At 37.8% G+C, this 17,071-nt stretch overlaps 2 protein-coding genes across 3 annotated transcripts in view; one reads left to right on the top strand and one right to left on the bottom strand.

The window, feature by feature from the left end:
* Positions 1-3,744, top strand: part of Fancm (FA complementation group M) — a 44,116-nt gene extending 40,372 nt beyond the window's left edge. The window contains exons 22-23 of one of the 2 annotated variants that reach the window (XM_075947911.1): positions 204-495; positions 3,185-3,740. In XM_075947911.1, the coding sequence (XP_075804026.1) occupies positions 204-495; positions 3,185-3,341 (449 nt within the window). In that variant the 3' untranslated portion in view covers positions 3,342-3,740. Of the gene's footprint in view, positions 1-203; positions 496-3,184 lie in introns of both variants that reach the window. The other variant, XM_075947912.1, reaches the window with a different exon arrangement.
* A 1,722-nt stretch (positions 3,745-5,466) lies between these two features.
* The window catches only part of Mis18bp1 (MIS18 binding protein 1), a 36,107-nt gene continuing 24,502 nt past the window's right edge, over positions 5,467-17,071 (bottom strand). Inside the window, exons 11-16 of the mRNA XM_075947781.1 lie at positions 15,356-15,528; positions 13,559-13,719; positions 11,335-11,480; positions 9,055-9,148; positions 6,439-6,493; positions 5,467-6,273 (exon numbers count right to left, since the gene is read on the bottom strand). Coding sequence (XP_075803896.1) covers positions 6,179-6,273; positions 6,439-6,493; positions 9,055-9,148; positions 11,335-11,480; positions 13,559-13,719; positions 15,356-15,528 — 724 coding nt within the window. The 3' untranslated portion in view covers positions 5,467-6,178. The remainder of the gene's footprint in view (positions 6,274-6,438; positions 6,494-9,054; positions 9,149-11,334; positions 11,481-13,558; positions 13,720-15,355; positions 15,529-17,071) is intronic.

The raw sequence follows: 17,071 nt of genomic DNA, 5'->3' as shown, positions 1-17,071 counted from the left end.
GATGAGCTTCTTCTAGGTTAATTTCAAGTGAAGACACAGATGTCTGTCGGATGTTGGAGAATCACTTTACATCTTAATTGTAGTTTCTCGCTGGTAGAAGGCACCACTTGTTAACTCAGCGATGAGAGGCTAGAATTCTAATAAAGTTATTCTCCCTGATTTTAGTCAGTAAATCTCATTTTCCCTGAATATGAAATTTTCAGGAGACATATCACGAATGTTTAGAAGAACGAAGTGTTACGACAGTCTGCTAACCGCCTTAGTTGGGTCTGGAATCCGAATCCTTTTCAGCTCTGGACAAGAAGAAACTGCAGATTTACTAAAGGAGCTGTCATTGGTGGAGCAAAGAAAGAATGTTGGTATTCATGTTCCAGCAGTGCTGAATCCTAGTAAATGTGAGGCCCTGCAGTTCTATCTGAGCATTCCCGGTATAAGTTATATAGCTGCCTTAAATATGTGTCACCGGATGTCATCTGTGAAAAAGATGGCTAACAGGTATGTCTGTTTTACTGGTGTTTTTAAATGGTTACTATTATTTTTTTTAAAAAAGTCTTTGAATTATTTAGTGTGTGTGTCTGTGTGCTTGCGTGTGCATGCGCGTGTGGACACATGCATTCCCCTGCCTGCCACAGTGGGCCCATCAGAATCACAGGACATCTTTTGGGAGTTGGTTCTCTCCCACCATTGAAGTCTCAGGGGTCAAACCCAAGTGGTCAGGCTTGGTGGCAGACACCTTTAGCTATCTTGCCAGCCACTCTGTTATGATTGTTGTAAAATTATTTTCTATGCCTTTACAGCTAGATTCTTCTTTCTATATGCTTATTATCTGTGGAGCTCGTGTTTTAAAAGTTTCTATCTTGGAATTCCTACTAGTACCTTAGTATCTTTTATATCACTTTCTCCCTTGTAACCCTTTCCAGCTACCTTCCCTCATCTACCCTGTGATCTCCCCAAGCTGATAGCCTCTTTTTATCATTGTTGCGTACATCCGTTATGTGTATGCACAAATATATGTAAACATCACGTGCTGAGTCCATTTTTGTGTGTATATGGTTTCAAGGATGATCACTGTTCACTGGACAGGTAAGGGGCTCACCCCTGGGAGAGGCTAATTCTCCTTCTGCCAGTAGTCATTAGTTGCCTGTAGTTCTTTGTGGATAGGACCCTGGGAAATTTTCCCCTTCCACATTGACATGTCCACTGGTACTGCCTTGTTCGGGTGCTATTTATGTAGTCATTTCTGCTTTATTTCTGTCTCAGTTGAACTGCTCCAATTTCTCGTCTTGGCCTTGTGATCGGATGCACTGTCCTGCCCTAGATCCACCCTATTGCTAGACTTCCCATGGAGATTATTGGTTGATTTTCATTTTCAGCATTTCAGGTTGGTTTCTCGCTCTTTGTTGTTGAATTCTCTCTTGTATCTTGCATGGCCTTGGTTCATTCAGTTGTTTGTGTTCCTAGTGAGTTTCTTCTTTGAACATACTTATAATCTATTCTTTTGAGTTCTGTCTGGGATTTCATCTAACTCACTCTCACTAGATGCTAGATTATAGTATGAAGAGCAATTGTTGAACTTCTCTTGGTTTTTGTGTTTATTTTTCCATGTGTATATATTTGTTATTCTTGTTTTTATCATATATAAAATTTTGTTATGTCTTAAACTTGCATTTCAGTGGTTACTGATGAAATTGGGAGTCTCTTTTTAAATTAAAAGATAATTACATCATTCCCCCTTTCCTCCTTCCTGTTCCTCTCGTCACCTCCCTCCTCCCACTCTTATAATGATGGCCTCTCTTTATTATTATTGCACACATACACATAACTATAGAAATACAACCTGCTGAGTCTGTATTACTTGTGTATATGATTTCAGGGCTAACTACGTATTATTAGATAAATATTGGGCCCATCTCTGGAAAAGATTCATTGTCTCTCTCAGTAGTCACTCGTTGCCTAGAGTTTGTAGTGTGATTTCTAATTGATCTTAATAATAAAAACCAGGAGTCGGCTACTAAGGGGTGAAAACTGAAGGATCAGAGAAGCAGAGCAGCCAGCCTCTAGATTGTACCTCTACGAAATGTTCAGACCGAATGGGGTATTGTGTCTCTACAAGTCCTTGGACTGAATGCTGTCTCTATGAAACCTCAGGACTGAATCCTGAGCTCCTTTCTCCACCCAGCCTTATCACTTCCCATCTTTTTTTTTTCTAAATATTTATTTATTATGTATTCAATATTCTTTCTGCATGTATGCCTGAAGGCCAGAAGAGGGCACCAGACCTCATTACAAATGGTTGTGAGCCACCATGTGGTTGCTAGGAATTGAACTCAGGACCTTTGGAAGAGCAGGCAATGCTCTTAACCGCTGAGCCATCTCTCCAGCCCATCACTTCCCATCTTTACCTTCCTGGGATTAAAGGTGTGAGCCACCACCTCTTGCCTCTGTTTCTCCTTTAGACTGAATCAATCTTTTGTAGCCCAGGGTGGCCTTGAACTCACAGAGATCCATTTGCCACCACTGCCTGGCCTCTCTCTGCACTCTGATCTTCAGGCAAGCTTTACTTGTTAGAGCACAAACAAAATATCACAGTAGTTCTTTGTCTATGGGTAGGGCCCTAAGAGCTTTCCCCCTTCCATATTAGTAGTCTGTTGGTATGACTTCTTTAGGTCTTCTTTAAGCATGTTTTTGAGATATCATGGGTGTAGCTTCCCTATCATTTCTTGGACACACAATCTCATAACAGATTTCCTGGTCCTCTGGCTCTTCTAATCTTTTCACCACCTCTTTCCTAAGCCTTCAGGGCAGTTATATTGTAGAAGTATCAACTGGGCCTGGGCATCACAATCAGGTGATCTCTGCTGCACTTTGACTTATGATTTTCTGTAATGATCTACCATCTGCTGCAAAGAGGAGCGCATGCTCTCTCTCTCTCTCTGATATTTAATAAAGGAATACTAGAACTGGAGGAGTGCCATGCCCAGGATTCTGTCGGTTTAAAGAAAACAAGTTTTTGTTCTGTTTATGCTAAGGACATACTAACGGGAGGCACAATGGAAGAGGTTTTTGAGTGTGTACTGGGAACTGAGTGGAGTGCCCATGCCCGCTAGGCAGCTGCTCTACCACTGAGTCACAGCTCTATCCCGAGGCATGATAAAAACAGTAAATTTCACTGTTTCTTTTTCAGCTCACCTGAAGAAATCTCCGCGTGTGCTCAAGTAACTCACCAAAAGGCTGAGGAGATCTACAGATATATTCGCTGTACATTTGACATGCAAATGTTACCAAATGATCTCACCCAGGATAGACTGAAACCTGACGCATGCTCAGCACTCCAAGTGTGATTATGAATGAACTCTCCAGTACTAAACATTCTTCAATAATCATTGTAGTTCGTGATTACCAGTTTAAAATATGTAAATATTTCATCTTTATATATTGTATACTGTTATTTATAGACTATAATTTATTTTTAAAAGGAAACCTTTGATGTTTCATAATCATTTTGATGAAACTGTGAAACCACTTTTTATTGAATAAATAAATCAAGGCTGATGAAAAGTTGTTCAGCCTGGTTTAAGCATCTATGGCAAGCCAAGGGGCTGGGAGATGACCAGCTCCCTAAGTGCTTGCTGCATAGACCTGAGGACCTGAGTTCATCCCAGTACCCACGTACAGGCCAGATACAGTGGTGCGCACCTGGAGTCACAGTGCCGGGTAACCTAGAGACAGGAGGAGATCGGGAGCTTGCTAACCAGTATGGCAGAACTGGTGAACTCCAGGTTCAGTGGAAGGAAGACTGTCTCAAAAATAAGGTGACCTAGTGGTAGTGGCCATGCCTTTAATCCCAGCACTCTCTGGAGGGCAGAGGCAGGTGGATCTCTGAGTTCAAGGACAGGCTGATTTACAGTGTGAGTTTTAAGACAGCTAGGGCTACACAGAAAAAGCCTGTCTCAAAAAGGAAAAACAAGTAAGAAAAACTCAGTAACAAAAAATACCATGTGGCCATCTCTGGCCACCACACATTTCCAGAGCTGGAATTACAGGTAGCTGTGTATTGTCTAACATAGGTGCAGGGCACAAAATTCATGTCCTCAAAAGAACCTGCTGCTGAGCCATCTCTTGACCCCTTATTTTTGTTTTTGAGACAGGTCTTTCTTAATAATTGTCTAGGTTGGCCTTGAACTTGCAAAAGTTCCTCCTGTCTCCATTTCCTCAGTAGCTGAACCATGACTGAAACACCAGGTCTAGCAACTGCTTAATAAAAAGGCCCATTCTACAAACTGAGTTCCAGGGCAGTCAGGACACACCGTGAGACTCTGACTGGGGGAGAAGAGACAGAAATAAAGAGAAGGAATAAAGAAATGATTTTGTACTTATGTGTTCCAATGTGTTTTAGGAAACTTAAGAGTGAGCAGTAACTTTAAAGCCCTCTAAGCTCAAGAGTGTCCAGGTCCGTCCCAAGGACCTCCATGTCTGTCCACAGAACACTCTTAAGGGCTATAAGGCTGGACCCAGCCCCTCTAAATGAGACAACCAAGTTCCACCCAATAGAGTAAAGACCTAGTGGCACATGCCTTTAATCACAGTGTCGTGGTCCGATCCGGTGCTGGCCCGGACCATAAATTATCTCTCTCCGGACCAGCGTGGAGGCAGGAATAAAGACACAACTCACATGGCTTTATTGGGAGGGAGATTCTTCGTGATCCTTCATGAAATCCTGAGTTCATATCCTGAAAATTCCTCTGAGGGGGAAATACATTGGCATTCTGTTTCCTAGGTAACCAGGTGAATGGCCTCCACATTTACCTATGTCTCCTCTGTCATGTCTTCCTGGTCTGCATGCTAGCTCAGTCACGTAGGCTTGAATTAGCATCTCTATTCAGGTATCCTCCAAATTACAAAGAAAGGAGCAAAACATCCTACCTTTTGTTAGGGTAGAGATAGCCTGTCTGGAAGAGTAAGTGACCACTTCAGGTATGAACTATGGCCTGAGAGCCTGGGTGCCACACCATATAGAAATATTGGGTCTACATCACAGCACTCAGGAGGCAGAAACAAGTGGATCTCTGTGAGTATAAAGAGTGAGTTCCAGGACAGGCTCCAAAGCTACACAGGGAAATCTTGTCTTGGGAAAAAACAAAACAAAAACCACAAAACAACAAATTCCACTAATTGACCCTGAAGAAATCCTATATAAACCATTACTTCTTAGTTCTCTGCAGCTTGCCCAAGCAGAGGCAGCCACCCTCCTAAGTGTTTCCCTCCCACTAAACCTTACGTGAGGTTTGTTGTGTGGTGTGACTGTGCAGTATTCCTTGGCTCGGGCTGCTTGGATATCTTTATCCAAGCTTTAACGTTTGCATTGGGACAACCTTCCTCCTCAGAGCTGTAACACGTACAACAACAAAATGCATTATTTTTCTGATTAAATAGTTTAAAAAGGAAAAAAAAATCCAGAAACATATACTACACAAATCTAAAATTTTATTTGAACAGTTTAACTGGATGTAAAATGTTAAAACAACAGCAAAATAAATGTTACTTTCTAAAGGGGCTGTCAGGGAAAACCTGGTTATTATGGCATAGTACCACCTTATCAACTATACACAACACAGTTGTAAAATACAAAAACACCTGTCCTCTGGTTCTGGTTATAAAATAACAAAGAGCAATTTCACAAACAAACCAACTTAAAACTATCAGAAGATAAAAACATGTAAAACATAAAAAAAACATAAGTAACATAATAAAAAACATTTAAGTAACATAATTTAAACAGTCTGTGATACCAGGTGGCAAGATTTCATTCCAGCATCCATCAATGCAAACTCCTTAACTCCAGCCCCTTACCTCTCCTAACTTCAGGGTTTTAAAATTTATTAAGACACTTTTTTGAGACATGATTACTAAAGTAAACAAACTTGGGTAGTCAAGAAACTTAAGCTTTATGTATATTAATATTACAAATAAAACTTACAAATACATACAAAGTACTTTTATTTGTATTTTATTGCAGCACTGAGGAATGCTCTATAGGATGTTAACCTTGCATACGGACATAAGATATCTTTTGGAAACAAATCCGCATTCCCTTATTACAAAGAAAATGCCCATTCATCAAATGAGTATATAAGTATGCTCTGTTTGAGGGCAAAAATCCTGCAAATCATATTTACTATCAGTCAGAATTTGAAAAATAATAATCTTTCTCTTCTTCGTCTGATTCTATAGCATCATTGAAATACTTTGTGATAGCAGTGTTTTCACCTAAATCTGTAAAGACAAATTTAATGAACAGGATTAATACATTTCCAGTAATTTTAGCAAAACTAAAACCAACAAACTAAAGTCTGTCTACTTGAGAACTAGTTAATCTTACACCATCAAATAGAGATTGTATTGTAATGAAACTAAGCTACAAATAAAGAAATGCAATACCTTTGTTAAATAGGGCTTTTCGTATTGATGTTGTAGGTGAGAAATCATTTTCAACCTATAAAAGAATGTGTGTTAATAGCAAATCTGAATCTCCTGTGATACCTCCTAGATGAAATCAAGAATGTTTTTATTACCAGAGTACTTTAAACATAGGCCTGTTACATCACTTTTAGTTACTAAAGGAACCAAATTCTTGAGTTTATCCAGAGCAAAATTCATAACTTAAGTGTTATATGTATGTGTGTGTGTGTATATATATATATAACTATATTATATATAATATATAACTATATTATTAGTTAATATATATATTATAAACTAATGCTACAGAAGGCAAAATACAGTCCATATCCTATAAAAGTTGCCAAATGTACTCAGTACTTATCTTGGTTTAGAATACTTTATTACTATTCTTGTGAGATGACATAAAGACATTTTTTTTTTTTTTTTGGTTTTTCGAGACAGGGTTTCTCTGTGGCTTTGGAGCCTGTCCTGGAATTAGCTCTGTAGACCAGGCTGGTCTTGAACTCAGAGATCCACCTGCCTCTGCCTCCCCAGTGCTGGGATTAAAGGCGTGCGCCACCATCGCCTGGCTAAGAAATAATTTACTTTTCATAACCACTCAGGAACAAGCCATTGGCATTGCTTACTTCTAAAACATTAAGAAAACCAAGCAGCTGGGCGGTGGTGGTGGTGCACGCCTTTAATCCCAGCGCTTAGGAACCAGAAGCAGGAGGATTTCTGTGAGTTCGTGAGTTCGAGGTCAGCCAAGAGCTAATTCTAAGACAGCCAAGGCTGTTACAGGAGAAACCCTGTCTCAAAACAACAACAACAAAAAAAAAAAAAAAAAGAGAGAGGGAGGGAAGGAGGGAGAGAAGAAGAAAGAAAGAAAGAAAGAAAGAAAGAAAGAAAGAAAGAAAGAAAGAGAAAGAATAGAAGAAAGAAAACCAAATAGGCATGGTGGTGGGTGCCTTTAACCCCAACACTTTGTTTGCAGAGGCAGGCAGATCTCTTGAGTTGTGAGTGTGAGGGCACCCTGGTCTACAATGGGGATTTCTGGACAGCCAAGGCTACACAGAGCCACAGCACTACCTCAAAACAACAACAACAACAAAAAAAAAAAACTATATAAGACAGAGAAATAAAAATGTGTTTCTAATAGAAGGACCCAATGATATATCAAAACTAACCTCTCTTCATTTAGTGGAGAAAACAATCAAGTGTATTAATTTGCTGTGTTGATCCATGGTTGACCATGGATCAAAAGAATGGACATGACCCAGGAAACATTAGAAACGTAAATTTCTCAAGTGTACTGCATCAGAATCTTGACTAAACCAGACAAAGTTTCATTCTCATTCAGGAATGTGGAGATGGAAAACTCAAGTTTACTAAGAATCAGTCTGCCTACATGTATGAAACAGATTTCGATTTCTTTTTAGATTAATTTTAAACCTCGGTATCTGATGAAGTACTTGCTATTTCTTGTGGCTAAGCCCATGAAGGCAGATATGACTATAAAACTTCAGTCTAAGGAGAGTGTTACTGAGGCAAGTCTGAAGTGTAAAAGTTTTAAAGAGAGGAAGTGGCCATATCTAGCCCGAGGAGTTATGTTCCTAAAAAGGTCATCTCACAGTTCATCTATGAAAATAATTCTCCAAAATTACTATTTTGAAAACAATCTCAGGTGAATTACCTTTTCTAGAATTCAAATATCTGATTATGTTTTATTCAAACATTCAGAACTTAAACATTTAAAAATTTGAAAGTAAAAAATTTAAAGGCAACACAAAGAGGTAAGAGAAAAAAAGGCCCTGAATTTGAAAAGGGGTATAGTAGGTTTTGAGGGAAGAAAGAAGGTGAAATAGTTACATTATAATATCAAAATAAATAAGTAAATAAAAGTTGTTTGTTTTTTTTTTCTTATAAAAGTTTTTTAAAAACTTGTTTTTTGAGACTACAGACTCCTGATCCTCTAGCCTCCACCTCCCAGATGCTGGGACTGTAGGTCTGTGCCAGCTAAGGTGTTTACTTTCTAAATAGTACTGCAGATTGAACCTACTGCCTATGGGCATACCATACTACTGAGTCATGCTTCCAGCACTAATAAAAAAGATGTTGCTTTTGTCCAGGGTATAATCCATTATGAAGGCGATCTTCAAGTAAAGTTTGTCTGTGTTTGGATTTTAAATACTGGAATGTTAAAACAAAACTGGAGTAACTAAATCTAAAAGAATCTCAACCTAATTCAAAGTTGTAAGAAATTAGATGAAATGCTTATTCTATAAAGGTCATAAATCAATTAGTCTAGACTAACAGCTGTTGAATAGAGTATTTTTGTATATTGCTTAAAATGTCCTTACTGAACTGCTATTAGTTTCCAAATGAGAATTCTTAGCCATTCTCACCTTGGTTAAATTGATTCAGTTAAGAGCTGGCATCTATATAATTCTACAGGCTTATGTATTTATTTCACTAATAGCTTCATATTAAAGTCATATTAGGCTGTAAGTTCCTAGAGGGTAGAGACTGTTATACAATTTATAACTACCACAGCTTATCAAGTATTATAACTGTTCTACATAAAAGTGTCGGATAAATAATAAACATACTTACTGTTTTTTTCCTAATGTTGCCCCACACAAGACCACACTTGCCATACTTTTTAGCATTTTTTTGCATATGGAAAACATATTTATCATAATCATCACTGTATGAATACAAAATAATATCAAGATGTTAAGTCAGCATTATCATAATTTTATCCATATGTTGAATAGCAGTTAATAAAAATCTAAAATTTACTTAACTTTTCTCAAAAGAATATTCTAGGAAATTGTTTTGCTTATTGGTTGTTATCCCATTGTGGTGGTTTGAATGAGAATGGCTCCCATAGGCTCATATATTTCAATGTTTAGTCATCAGGGAGTGGTACTACATGATAAGGATTAGGAGGTGTAGCCTTGGTGGAGGAAGTAGATCACTGGATATAGGCTTTGAGGTTTCAAAAGCCTAAGCCAGGTCCAGTGTATTCTTTTGTGCTGCCCGTAGAACACACAGTTACTTCTATGCACTATGTCTGTCTGCATGCTCCCACCATGATGATAATGGAATAAATCTCTGGAACCATAAGCAAGCCCCAGCTAAATGCTTTCTTCTATAAGAGTTGTAGTCACAAAGTCTCTTCACAACAGAACAGTAACTAAGCATCCATATAGGTTTATTTCTAAAACTCTTGTCTTTCTGCCTTTGGTATTTTTCCTGTTCACTTCCATTAATCTAAATCAGATATTACAGTTAATCAATTTCAGGCTATGATGTACAAAAACTATCAATTTACATCTTCCAATTATATCAAGCTTCCAATCCAACTTACCAAGTTATGTCTTTCTAGATAATAGTGTTTCTTGTGCTCCCTATACTCATTATGAAGAGTTTAGTTTAGCAAAGATTGACCTGTATCGTATACACAGAAGTTAAAGTCAAACAGATGGCTATTTGCATCCTTTCCCTTGGCTTGAAGATCTTATCTGAATGGTCTATTATTTTTTCCTTATTAACTATTTTAGATCAGCTTCAAAGATATGACATTTAAAGATTTATAATCTATGATTATAAATTAAGATATATATTTTAATCATAAATGTTGCTGTGCAAATGAGTAAACCCATCAGCTGCTAATATACTGCTTAGTGAATGATAGGTCTACCCAGATTAGCACCCTATAGGTCTACTCTCCAAGACTGTTTTTTACAACATAGATTAAGTTTTTCACTTTAGAAGAGCTGGGATTAAAGGCATGCACCATGATCAGCAAACTAATTTCTAGCCACCTTGAACCCTGCAACACTAAAGTTGGACTCCTAGGTCAAAGTTCATAGTAATATTAACAGCTGCCAACAAATGCAGCTGCACAGGTAATACTGATGTGTATTTTTTACTAGCATGCCATAAAAAGGTTACTGATTTATTGTTAATGGCAGTCATGCTTAGTAATTAGAGAAATGAAATTTTTGTATTTTATAGTATTAGTTTTAATTATTTGTGCATGTGGAAGTGGTGTAGAAGTTCTTCTGTTCATCTGTTGCTTTGGCTAATGAATAAAGAAACTGCTTTGGGCCTGATAGGGCAGAACTTAGGTAGGTAGAGAAGACAGAACTGAATGCTGGGAAGAAAGGCAGAGTGAGAGACACCATGGATTTTCTGCCTGAGCCGGACGCTGGTTAGAATCTTGCCGATAAGCCAGTCACGTGGCCATACACAGATTAGTAGAAATGGGTTAAATTAAGATGTAAGAATTAGCCAATAAGAAACTAGAGCTAATGGCCAAAGCAGTGTTTTAATGAATACAGTTTCTGTGTGATTATTTCCGGTGTAAGCTAGCCGGGCAGCTGGGACAAACAAACAGGAAGTGGGGAGGTTATACACATGCATGTACTGCTCATGGAGACCAGAAGTAGTCAGAACTCCTGAAGCTGCAGTTAATAAATTAGTTGAGAACTGCAAGACCTGAGTGCTAGGACCTAATCCAGGTCCTATGTAACAACACTAAGTGCTCTTTGACACTGAGCCATTTCTCCAGACCCAGAATATTCTTTTCTCTGTTTTTATATTGTTTGCAGTGATTGGTAGCAAGTAAAACATAGTGATTTCTGGATTAGCAAATTACAAATACTGTTAACCTGTGTGCATAACACAACTCACTAGTTTTTTTCTCACTATTCCTAATATTATAATAGTATAATCCTTGACTTGCTGAAACTTAACTTTTTGAAATATCTTCAATTTTTTTTAAAATGATAACTCTTTCCCTTGATGCATCTATGTTTATCATGTCACACAACGTTTCAATGTTCTTAAATAAATCAGAAAAAACAACATGACATTCACATTTACCTTTTTATAGAGGCGAGCATACCAGGACTGACATGCTGACACTGTGGAGTATCTGTCAGTGGCAAAGTAACTGAAGATGGAGATGCTGGATTCCTGTCAACATCGAGCTGAAAATCGTCATCTTGACTGTATTGAAAACTTGGCAGCTAGGAAACAAATATTTTCACCATGCTCACTCAAAAATTTCTCATCACAAAATAATTGTGGATTAAGTTGTTTTTCTCTATAATTTTTTCAAGTTTTAAAATTAAAAATAGTAAAGCACAGAATATTCTCTACAAAAACAATTTTCTCTTGTGAAAAATACAAGTACACCTATTTCCAAAGGCCATGGTGAACAGAGATAGTCAAGTATTTTCTACGCACCTTTCAAGCTTTTAGGCTTTTTATCTATATAGTCTTTCCAAAATACTTGAGCTTCTTATTTAAGTATGAAAGCTGTGATATGAAAGCAAATGAGTATAGTTGTATTCCAATAAAATTTTGTTCATAAAAACAGGTAAAAAGAAAAAAAAAGGTAAAAGTTAACAAGATGGCCCAGCCAGGAAAGGTCCTCTAGAAGCCAAGTAACCTGAGTATAATCCCTGGACCCATATAAAGTTAAAAGTCACTGAAAAGTGATAGAAATGGAGCCTAGGGCCTGGCACACTGTGGTTACAACCAGAGCGACATCCCTAGCCCCATACATTGGTGGAAGGAGAGAACTGACTCCATGAGAAATTGTCCCTACCTCCACAGGCACACATTTTTTTTATTAATTTTTTTTTTAAATAGGTGAGAGGCTGAATTTGGCTCATATGTTGCTGAATTTAGATGTTACTAGAACAAAATCTAAATTCATTCACTATTGTTTTGGCACTTACTGGCAAAAGTTTTATGCTTTTGTGTATATAGTATTTCCAATAACCAATTCAATGCTTAAGGTTTTATTTACATTTACAGTAAAATCATAAAGTGAACAGTCATGGCTATAATCATCCAGGAGATTGAAGTAGAGGATATGAATTCAAGGCAAGCCTGGCAGTATACAGCAGGAGCATGTCTCAAAAATGGAGGGTGAGCATAAAGAAAGTAGAATTATGGTATAGAAAAGGAAATTAATTAACTGCCATCTATGTCTGTTTGGTTGTTTGGAGTTGGGATTCTCTTGGATAGTCTGGGTCTTTTGTTTCTCTATGAACTTTGTGATCTTTTTTCCTAGTTCAATGAAGAATGTCATTTGAACTGTATGGATATTTTAACAATATCAATTCTTCCACTGTACAAACATCTTTCCACTTATTAGTGTCCTCAATGTTTTTTATCAGATTTTTTTTCTAAAATCACTTTCATTGTGGAGACTTCACCCACTTGATTAAATTTCTTTCAGTGACTTTTTTCTTGAATATTGTAAATGGAAATTCTTTTTCCTTTTTTTCAGCCGGTTCACTGAGGGTGTATATAAATCCTACTACTTTTGCAAATGCAGGTTTTGTGATGATAAAAGATAAAACACTGGGCCTGACACGTATAACCAGTGAGTGACATCCCTAGCCCCATATGTTGGCTCTAGATCCTGCCATTCTTCTTAATTTATTCATGTACGTTTTTCTACATATAAAATCACTTTTGTACCACTCATCCCATCTAGCCTATAGATTCTTTATGAGAATTAAGTGGGCTAATTAACACAACAATTCATTTGTTAAATGGGAATCTTTTAAACTCCCACAGCTGCACCGTCTGTCTCCTGTAGTGCAGACACGGTTTGAGTACTGAGCGAGTGGCACTGCTGGGGCTAGCTGGTTAGTGAGGATGAGTCCCTGTTCTAGTATAGTGACATCTGTGAGGACCCACGGATGGAGAATGGAGGCCTGTACCCCCTAGAGCGGTATGAAATCCAATTGGTTCACAAATGTTCAACTCGTAACTCTAAGCTTTGACAGTGCAGCTGTCTACCCCATTGCTTTGGGTGTCATCTATCTATCTTGTACTGCCCTTGGCCCATCTCCTATTTTGTATTCAGTTATATTGATGTAACTGAATAACACCCAAGAGCAGACCCCAGAAACCGACAAGACAGCATAGATCAGCAGATCTCTTCCTATATATATGCATGTATGTTCTTGGATGTAGAATGCAGATCCTTGACTTAAATATTAGTGATAAACACTAACAATGCATAAAAATGAAAACTATCAAGATCAGTCTAAGAATATGGATTCCATGCATTCAGCACTCTTACCATTATTCTTTGTTTCTGCATGGGTGTTGCAGTGAAAAAGTCATCGTGGTTGTCTTGTGGCAACTGTTCCAGATAATCCCTCATTTGTCGTTTCCTTTTTAGAGTTCCCGCTCTGGCAGTTATCTTAATAGTATTTTTCTCAACAGCATTTTCTTTCTCACCTAAGAGTTAATAAAACATTTTGATAACGATCTGGTAATTTTACCCGCTTTATAAAACTTAAAACCCTCTCATTTTGTTTCGCACAGAACAAATAAATTTTTAAAGATTTATTGTATGTGTATGTGTGTTTTGCCTACATGTACACATGTGCATTGCATGCATACATGAAGCATGTGAAGGTCAGAGGAGAGCACTGGAGTCTCTGAAACTGGCATTATGGATGGTATGAGTCACCATGTGAGTTGCTGAGAACCAAACCCTGGTCTTCTGCAAATGGAACAAATGCTTTTAACCTGAGTCATCTCTCCAGGACCACTCTCACTTTTTAAAAAACTGTTTTAAGAATGACTTAGTTCTTACAGACCAAGGGTGGGCTAGCAAGATGACTCAGCAGGTAAAGGGACCTTTCACCAAGCCTAACCACCTGAGTTCAATCCCTGGGACCTGCATGGTGGAAGAGAACCAACTCTCTACAGCTGTCCTCTGACCTTCATTCTCATGCCTTGGCACACACACACCAACAAGCATAGACATGCACACATAAATAAACAGTGAAAATTTAAATTAAAAAAAAAAAAGACCAAAGGAAGGAGGCAGCCTCCCATCTAAAACCTTTAGTCCTGAAGCCAAACTCCTAACAAAGCTCACTAGGCATGGCTCAGACCAAAAACAAAAACAAAACTTGGGGGCTTTAGAAGCATGGGACCTTGACCCAGGGTCTGTAGTCCAGCTACTTGGAAGGCTCTCTTGAGTTCAGTCTGGGCAACAAACTGAGACCTTTGCCCCTAAAACAAATAAATAAATGCTATAAGGTGCTCTGTGGTGCTTTTAATTATGTCTCAGGCTCTTGACTTCTTCAGACTTATTGTTGGGCACAGGCAGATAAAAAAGTTCTTGGTCATATATAGGCTGAGTCTGGTAATGGAGGCATCACAAATAATTCTTCCCACATTGAGATAAATGTTATTAGTTCCTGTAATACTCCTAGTGAGTAGGATGTATGAGCTAAAGTGGTCTACATAGTGTGTTACAGGATAGCCTGGGCAGTGGTGATAGCCAGTTAGTGGTGGCTCACACCTTTAATTTTAGCACTAGGGAGGCAGAAACCGGTGGTTCGAGGCCAGCCTCCTCTATGGAGTGAGTTCCAGGACAGCCAATGCTAGACAGGAAAATCCTGCCTCAAATACCAAACCAACCAACCAACCAACCCACATATGATAAAGTTACTCTGTGAGATAGACTTTATTTATTAATTGCTATTATGTATGGACATTAGGTACTCTCTAAAGTTTACTATGGGACATGTCTGATATATACGATTGAGTCTCAGATTACAAAAACAAAATTTACTAGTTTTTTTTAAAATAAAGGACTGTATGCAAACACTCAAGTTAAATTATGTCCTCAGATATTAAAATATTTATCCAATATTTATTAGAACAAATTCTGAGGAAAAGCCTATTAAAACTATTATTGGTAGAATTAGCTACATTGGTTAAGGCTTAAAATATCTTCAGTTCTAGATTTTTTAATTTGAAGGAAACAACTGATACAAGATTCATGAATAAATATAAAATATAATTCATAAGCATTTAAAAGTATACACTAAGCACTCAGAAAACAATGATAAGTTACCATTTTTGACCTTGAAACTGGCTTGCTTTTTCTTAGAAACTCGTTTTTGGGATCGTTTGCCTTGGGAATCTTCTATGTATTTCCTTTGGCATTCATCAGCTGTTCGAGAGCCTACTGCCATGGCTACATCTGACCAAAAACCAGGCTTGTGCTTTGGAAGAGATGTAAAAGCACTATGGGAGATCAAAACCAGTTAAGAACAAAACATTCAAGTCAATAAAAAATAAGGCCTTCTGAGAGCAAACTGAGTCAGTGATATTTACACAGCTGGATGAGTATTTTGAAACCAAAATCATTCTGGGTAACTGTTCATAAAAAAAAGATACCAATCTCTCTCTATTCCATAACTTTTTTATTATAATATAAATACTATATGAAAAGACATAACTGTACATGGCTAGTAAAATGCTTTCAAACTTTCTACTAAATATAAAAGCTTTTCCAGTCTTTTAACATTTTTTTCCCTGAAGCTCAACTATTCAATGACTTGATCTTTGAGGGAATTCTGGCATTAATTAACTTTTATAAATTGTTTACCCCGTATTACTAGTTCTAAACCTGCCAGATGAACTCCTAGTTCTTATATAGTTTTATGGTATAGGGGTGAACAGACAAGGCCATACACAATCAATGCATGATATGTGCATATACAGAAATGATAATTAGGCCGGGCGATAGTGGCACACGCCTTTAATCCCAGCACTCGGGAGGCAGAGGCAGGCAGATCTCTGGGAGTTCGAGACCAGCCTGGTCTACAGAGCTAGTTCCAGGATAGGCTCCAAAGCCACAGAGAAACCCTGTCTCGAAAAACCAAAACAAAACAAAAAAAGAAATGATAATTAATACATACAAATGATGTTTTAATACTACTACCAATAAAAATGAAGCTGGAACACACCTGTAATTCAATCACTAGAGAAAATGAGATAAAAGAATCAAAAGGAAAGTAATACTAACAAGATATAAATACAAGGTGGGTCCAAGTCACCTATAAATAAAGTTCATTTGCAAATAACTGTTTAATGCCTACCCCACTATTTCCACCTCCATATATAGTTTCATAAACACATATTCTCATAAACTTGTTACAATGATTACTACATATGCTAAATATCTGCCTTCTTGGCTATAAACACAATAGAAAAATTACAAAGCAATAGGCTGAATATTAAGAATCACTTGAAGAATTCAATTCACGAAGTCAGACTGGGAGTAATTTGCATTTTCCAGATGATCATCGATCATTGGGGAGGACTAGAATAGGTTTTGTGTGGGATCACAAGGGGACTGGACTACAGAGAAAGGAGAAAAGCAAGAGAACTGAGACTTAGAACGGGCAAACTTAATTTGCCTGAGGGCCCATTGCTTCTAGCCTTAAGTCTAGCTTAGGTGGGGATACAAAAGGGGTCAAAATGGACATTCACCCCAGTTTTGGGGATATGTGACATTCCAGACTTTTCCAATTGAGCCACCACTGTTTACTTTCCTAAATTGACAAATGCTGCCAAGCATTCTGTCTAGGTTTTAACTATAGAGCTCAAAAACATAACACACAAAAATCTGCCTTATTGAAAATCAAGTCTTTACAGTCCAGCAGTCCAGAGATGTGACTATCTTGAGGAGTGCAGATTTAGCTGAGTGCTAGAATGTTTGCCTAACATAAGGAAGGCACTGACTCTGATCCTCAACATGGCGGAGTGGGGGGGTGGGGGAGTT

The sequence above is a fragment of the Microtus pennsylvanicus genome, chromosome 14, assembly GCF_037038515.1.
Source record: "Microtus pennsylvanicus isolate mMicPen1 chromosome 14, mMicPen1.hap1, whole genome shotgun sequence".
NCBI lineage: Eukaryota > Metazoa > Chordata > Mammalia > Rodentia > Cricetidae > Microtus > Microtus pennsylvanicus.
Note: the sequence above shows the minus strand (reverse complement) of the source record. Positions and strands in the feature narration are given on the sequence as shown.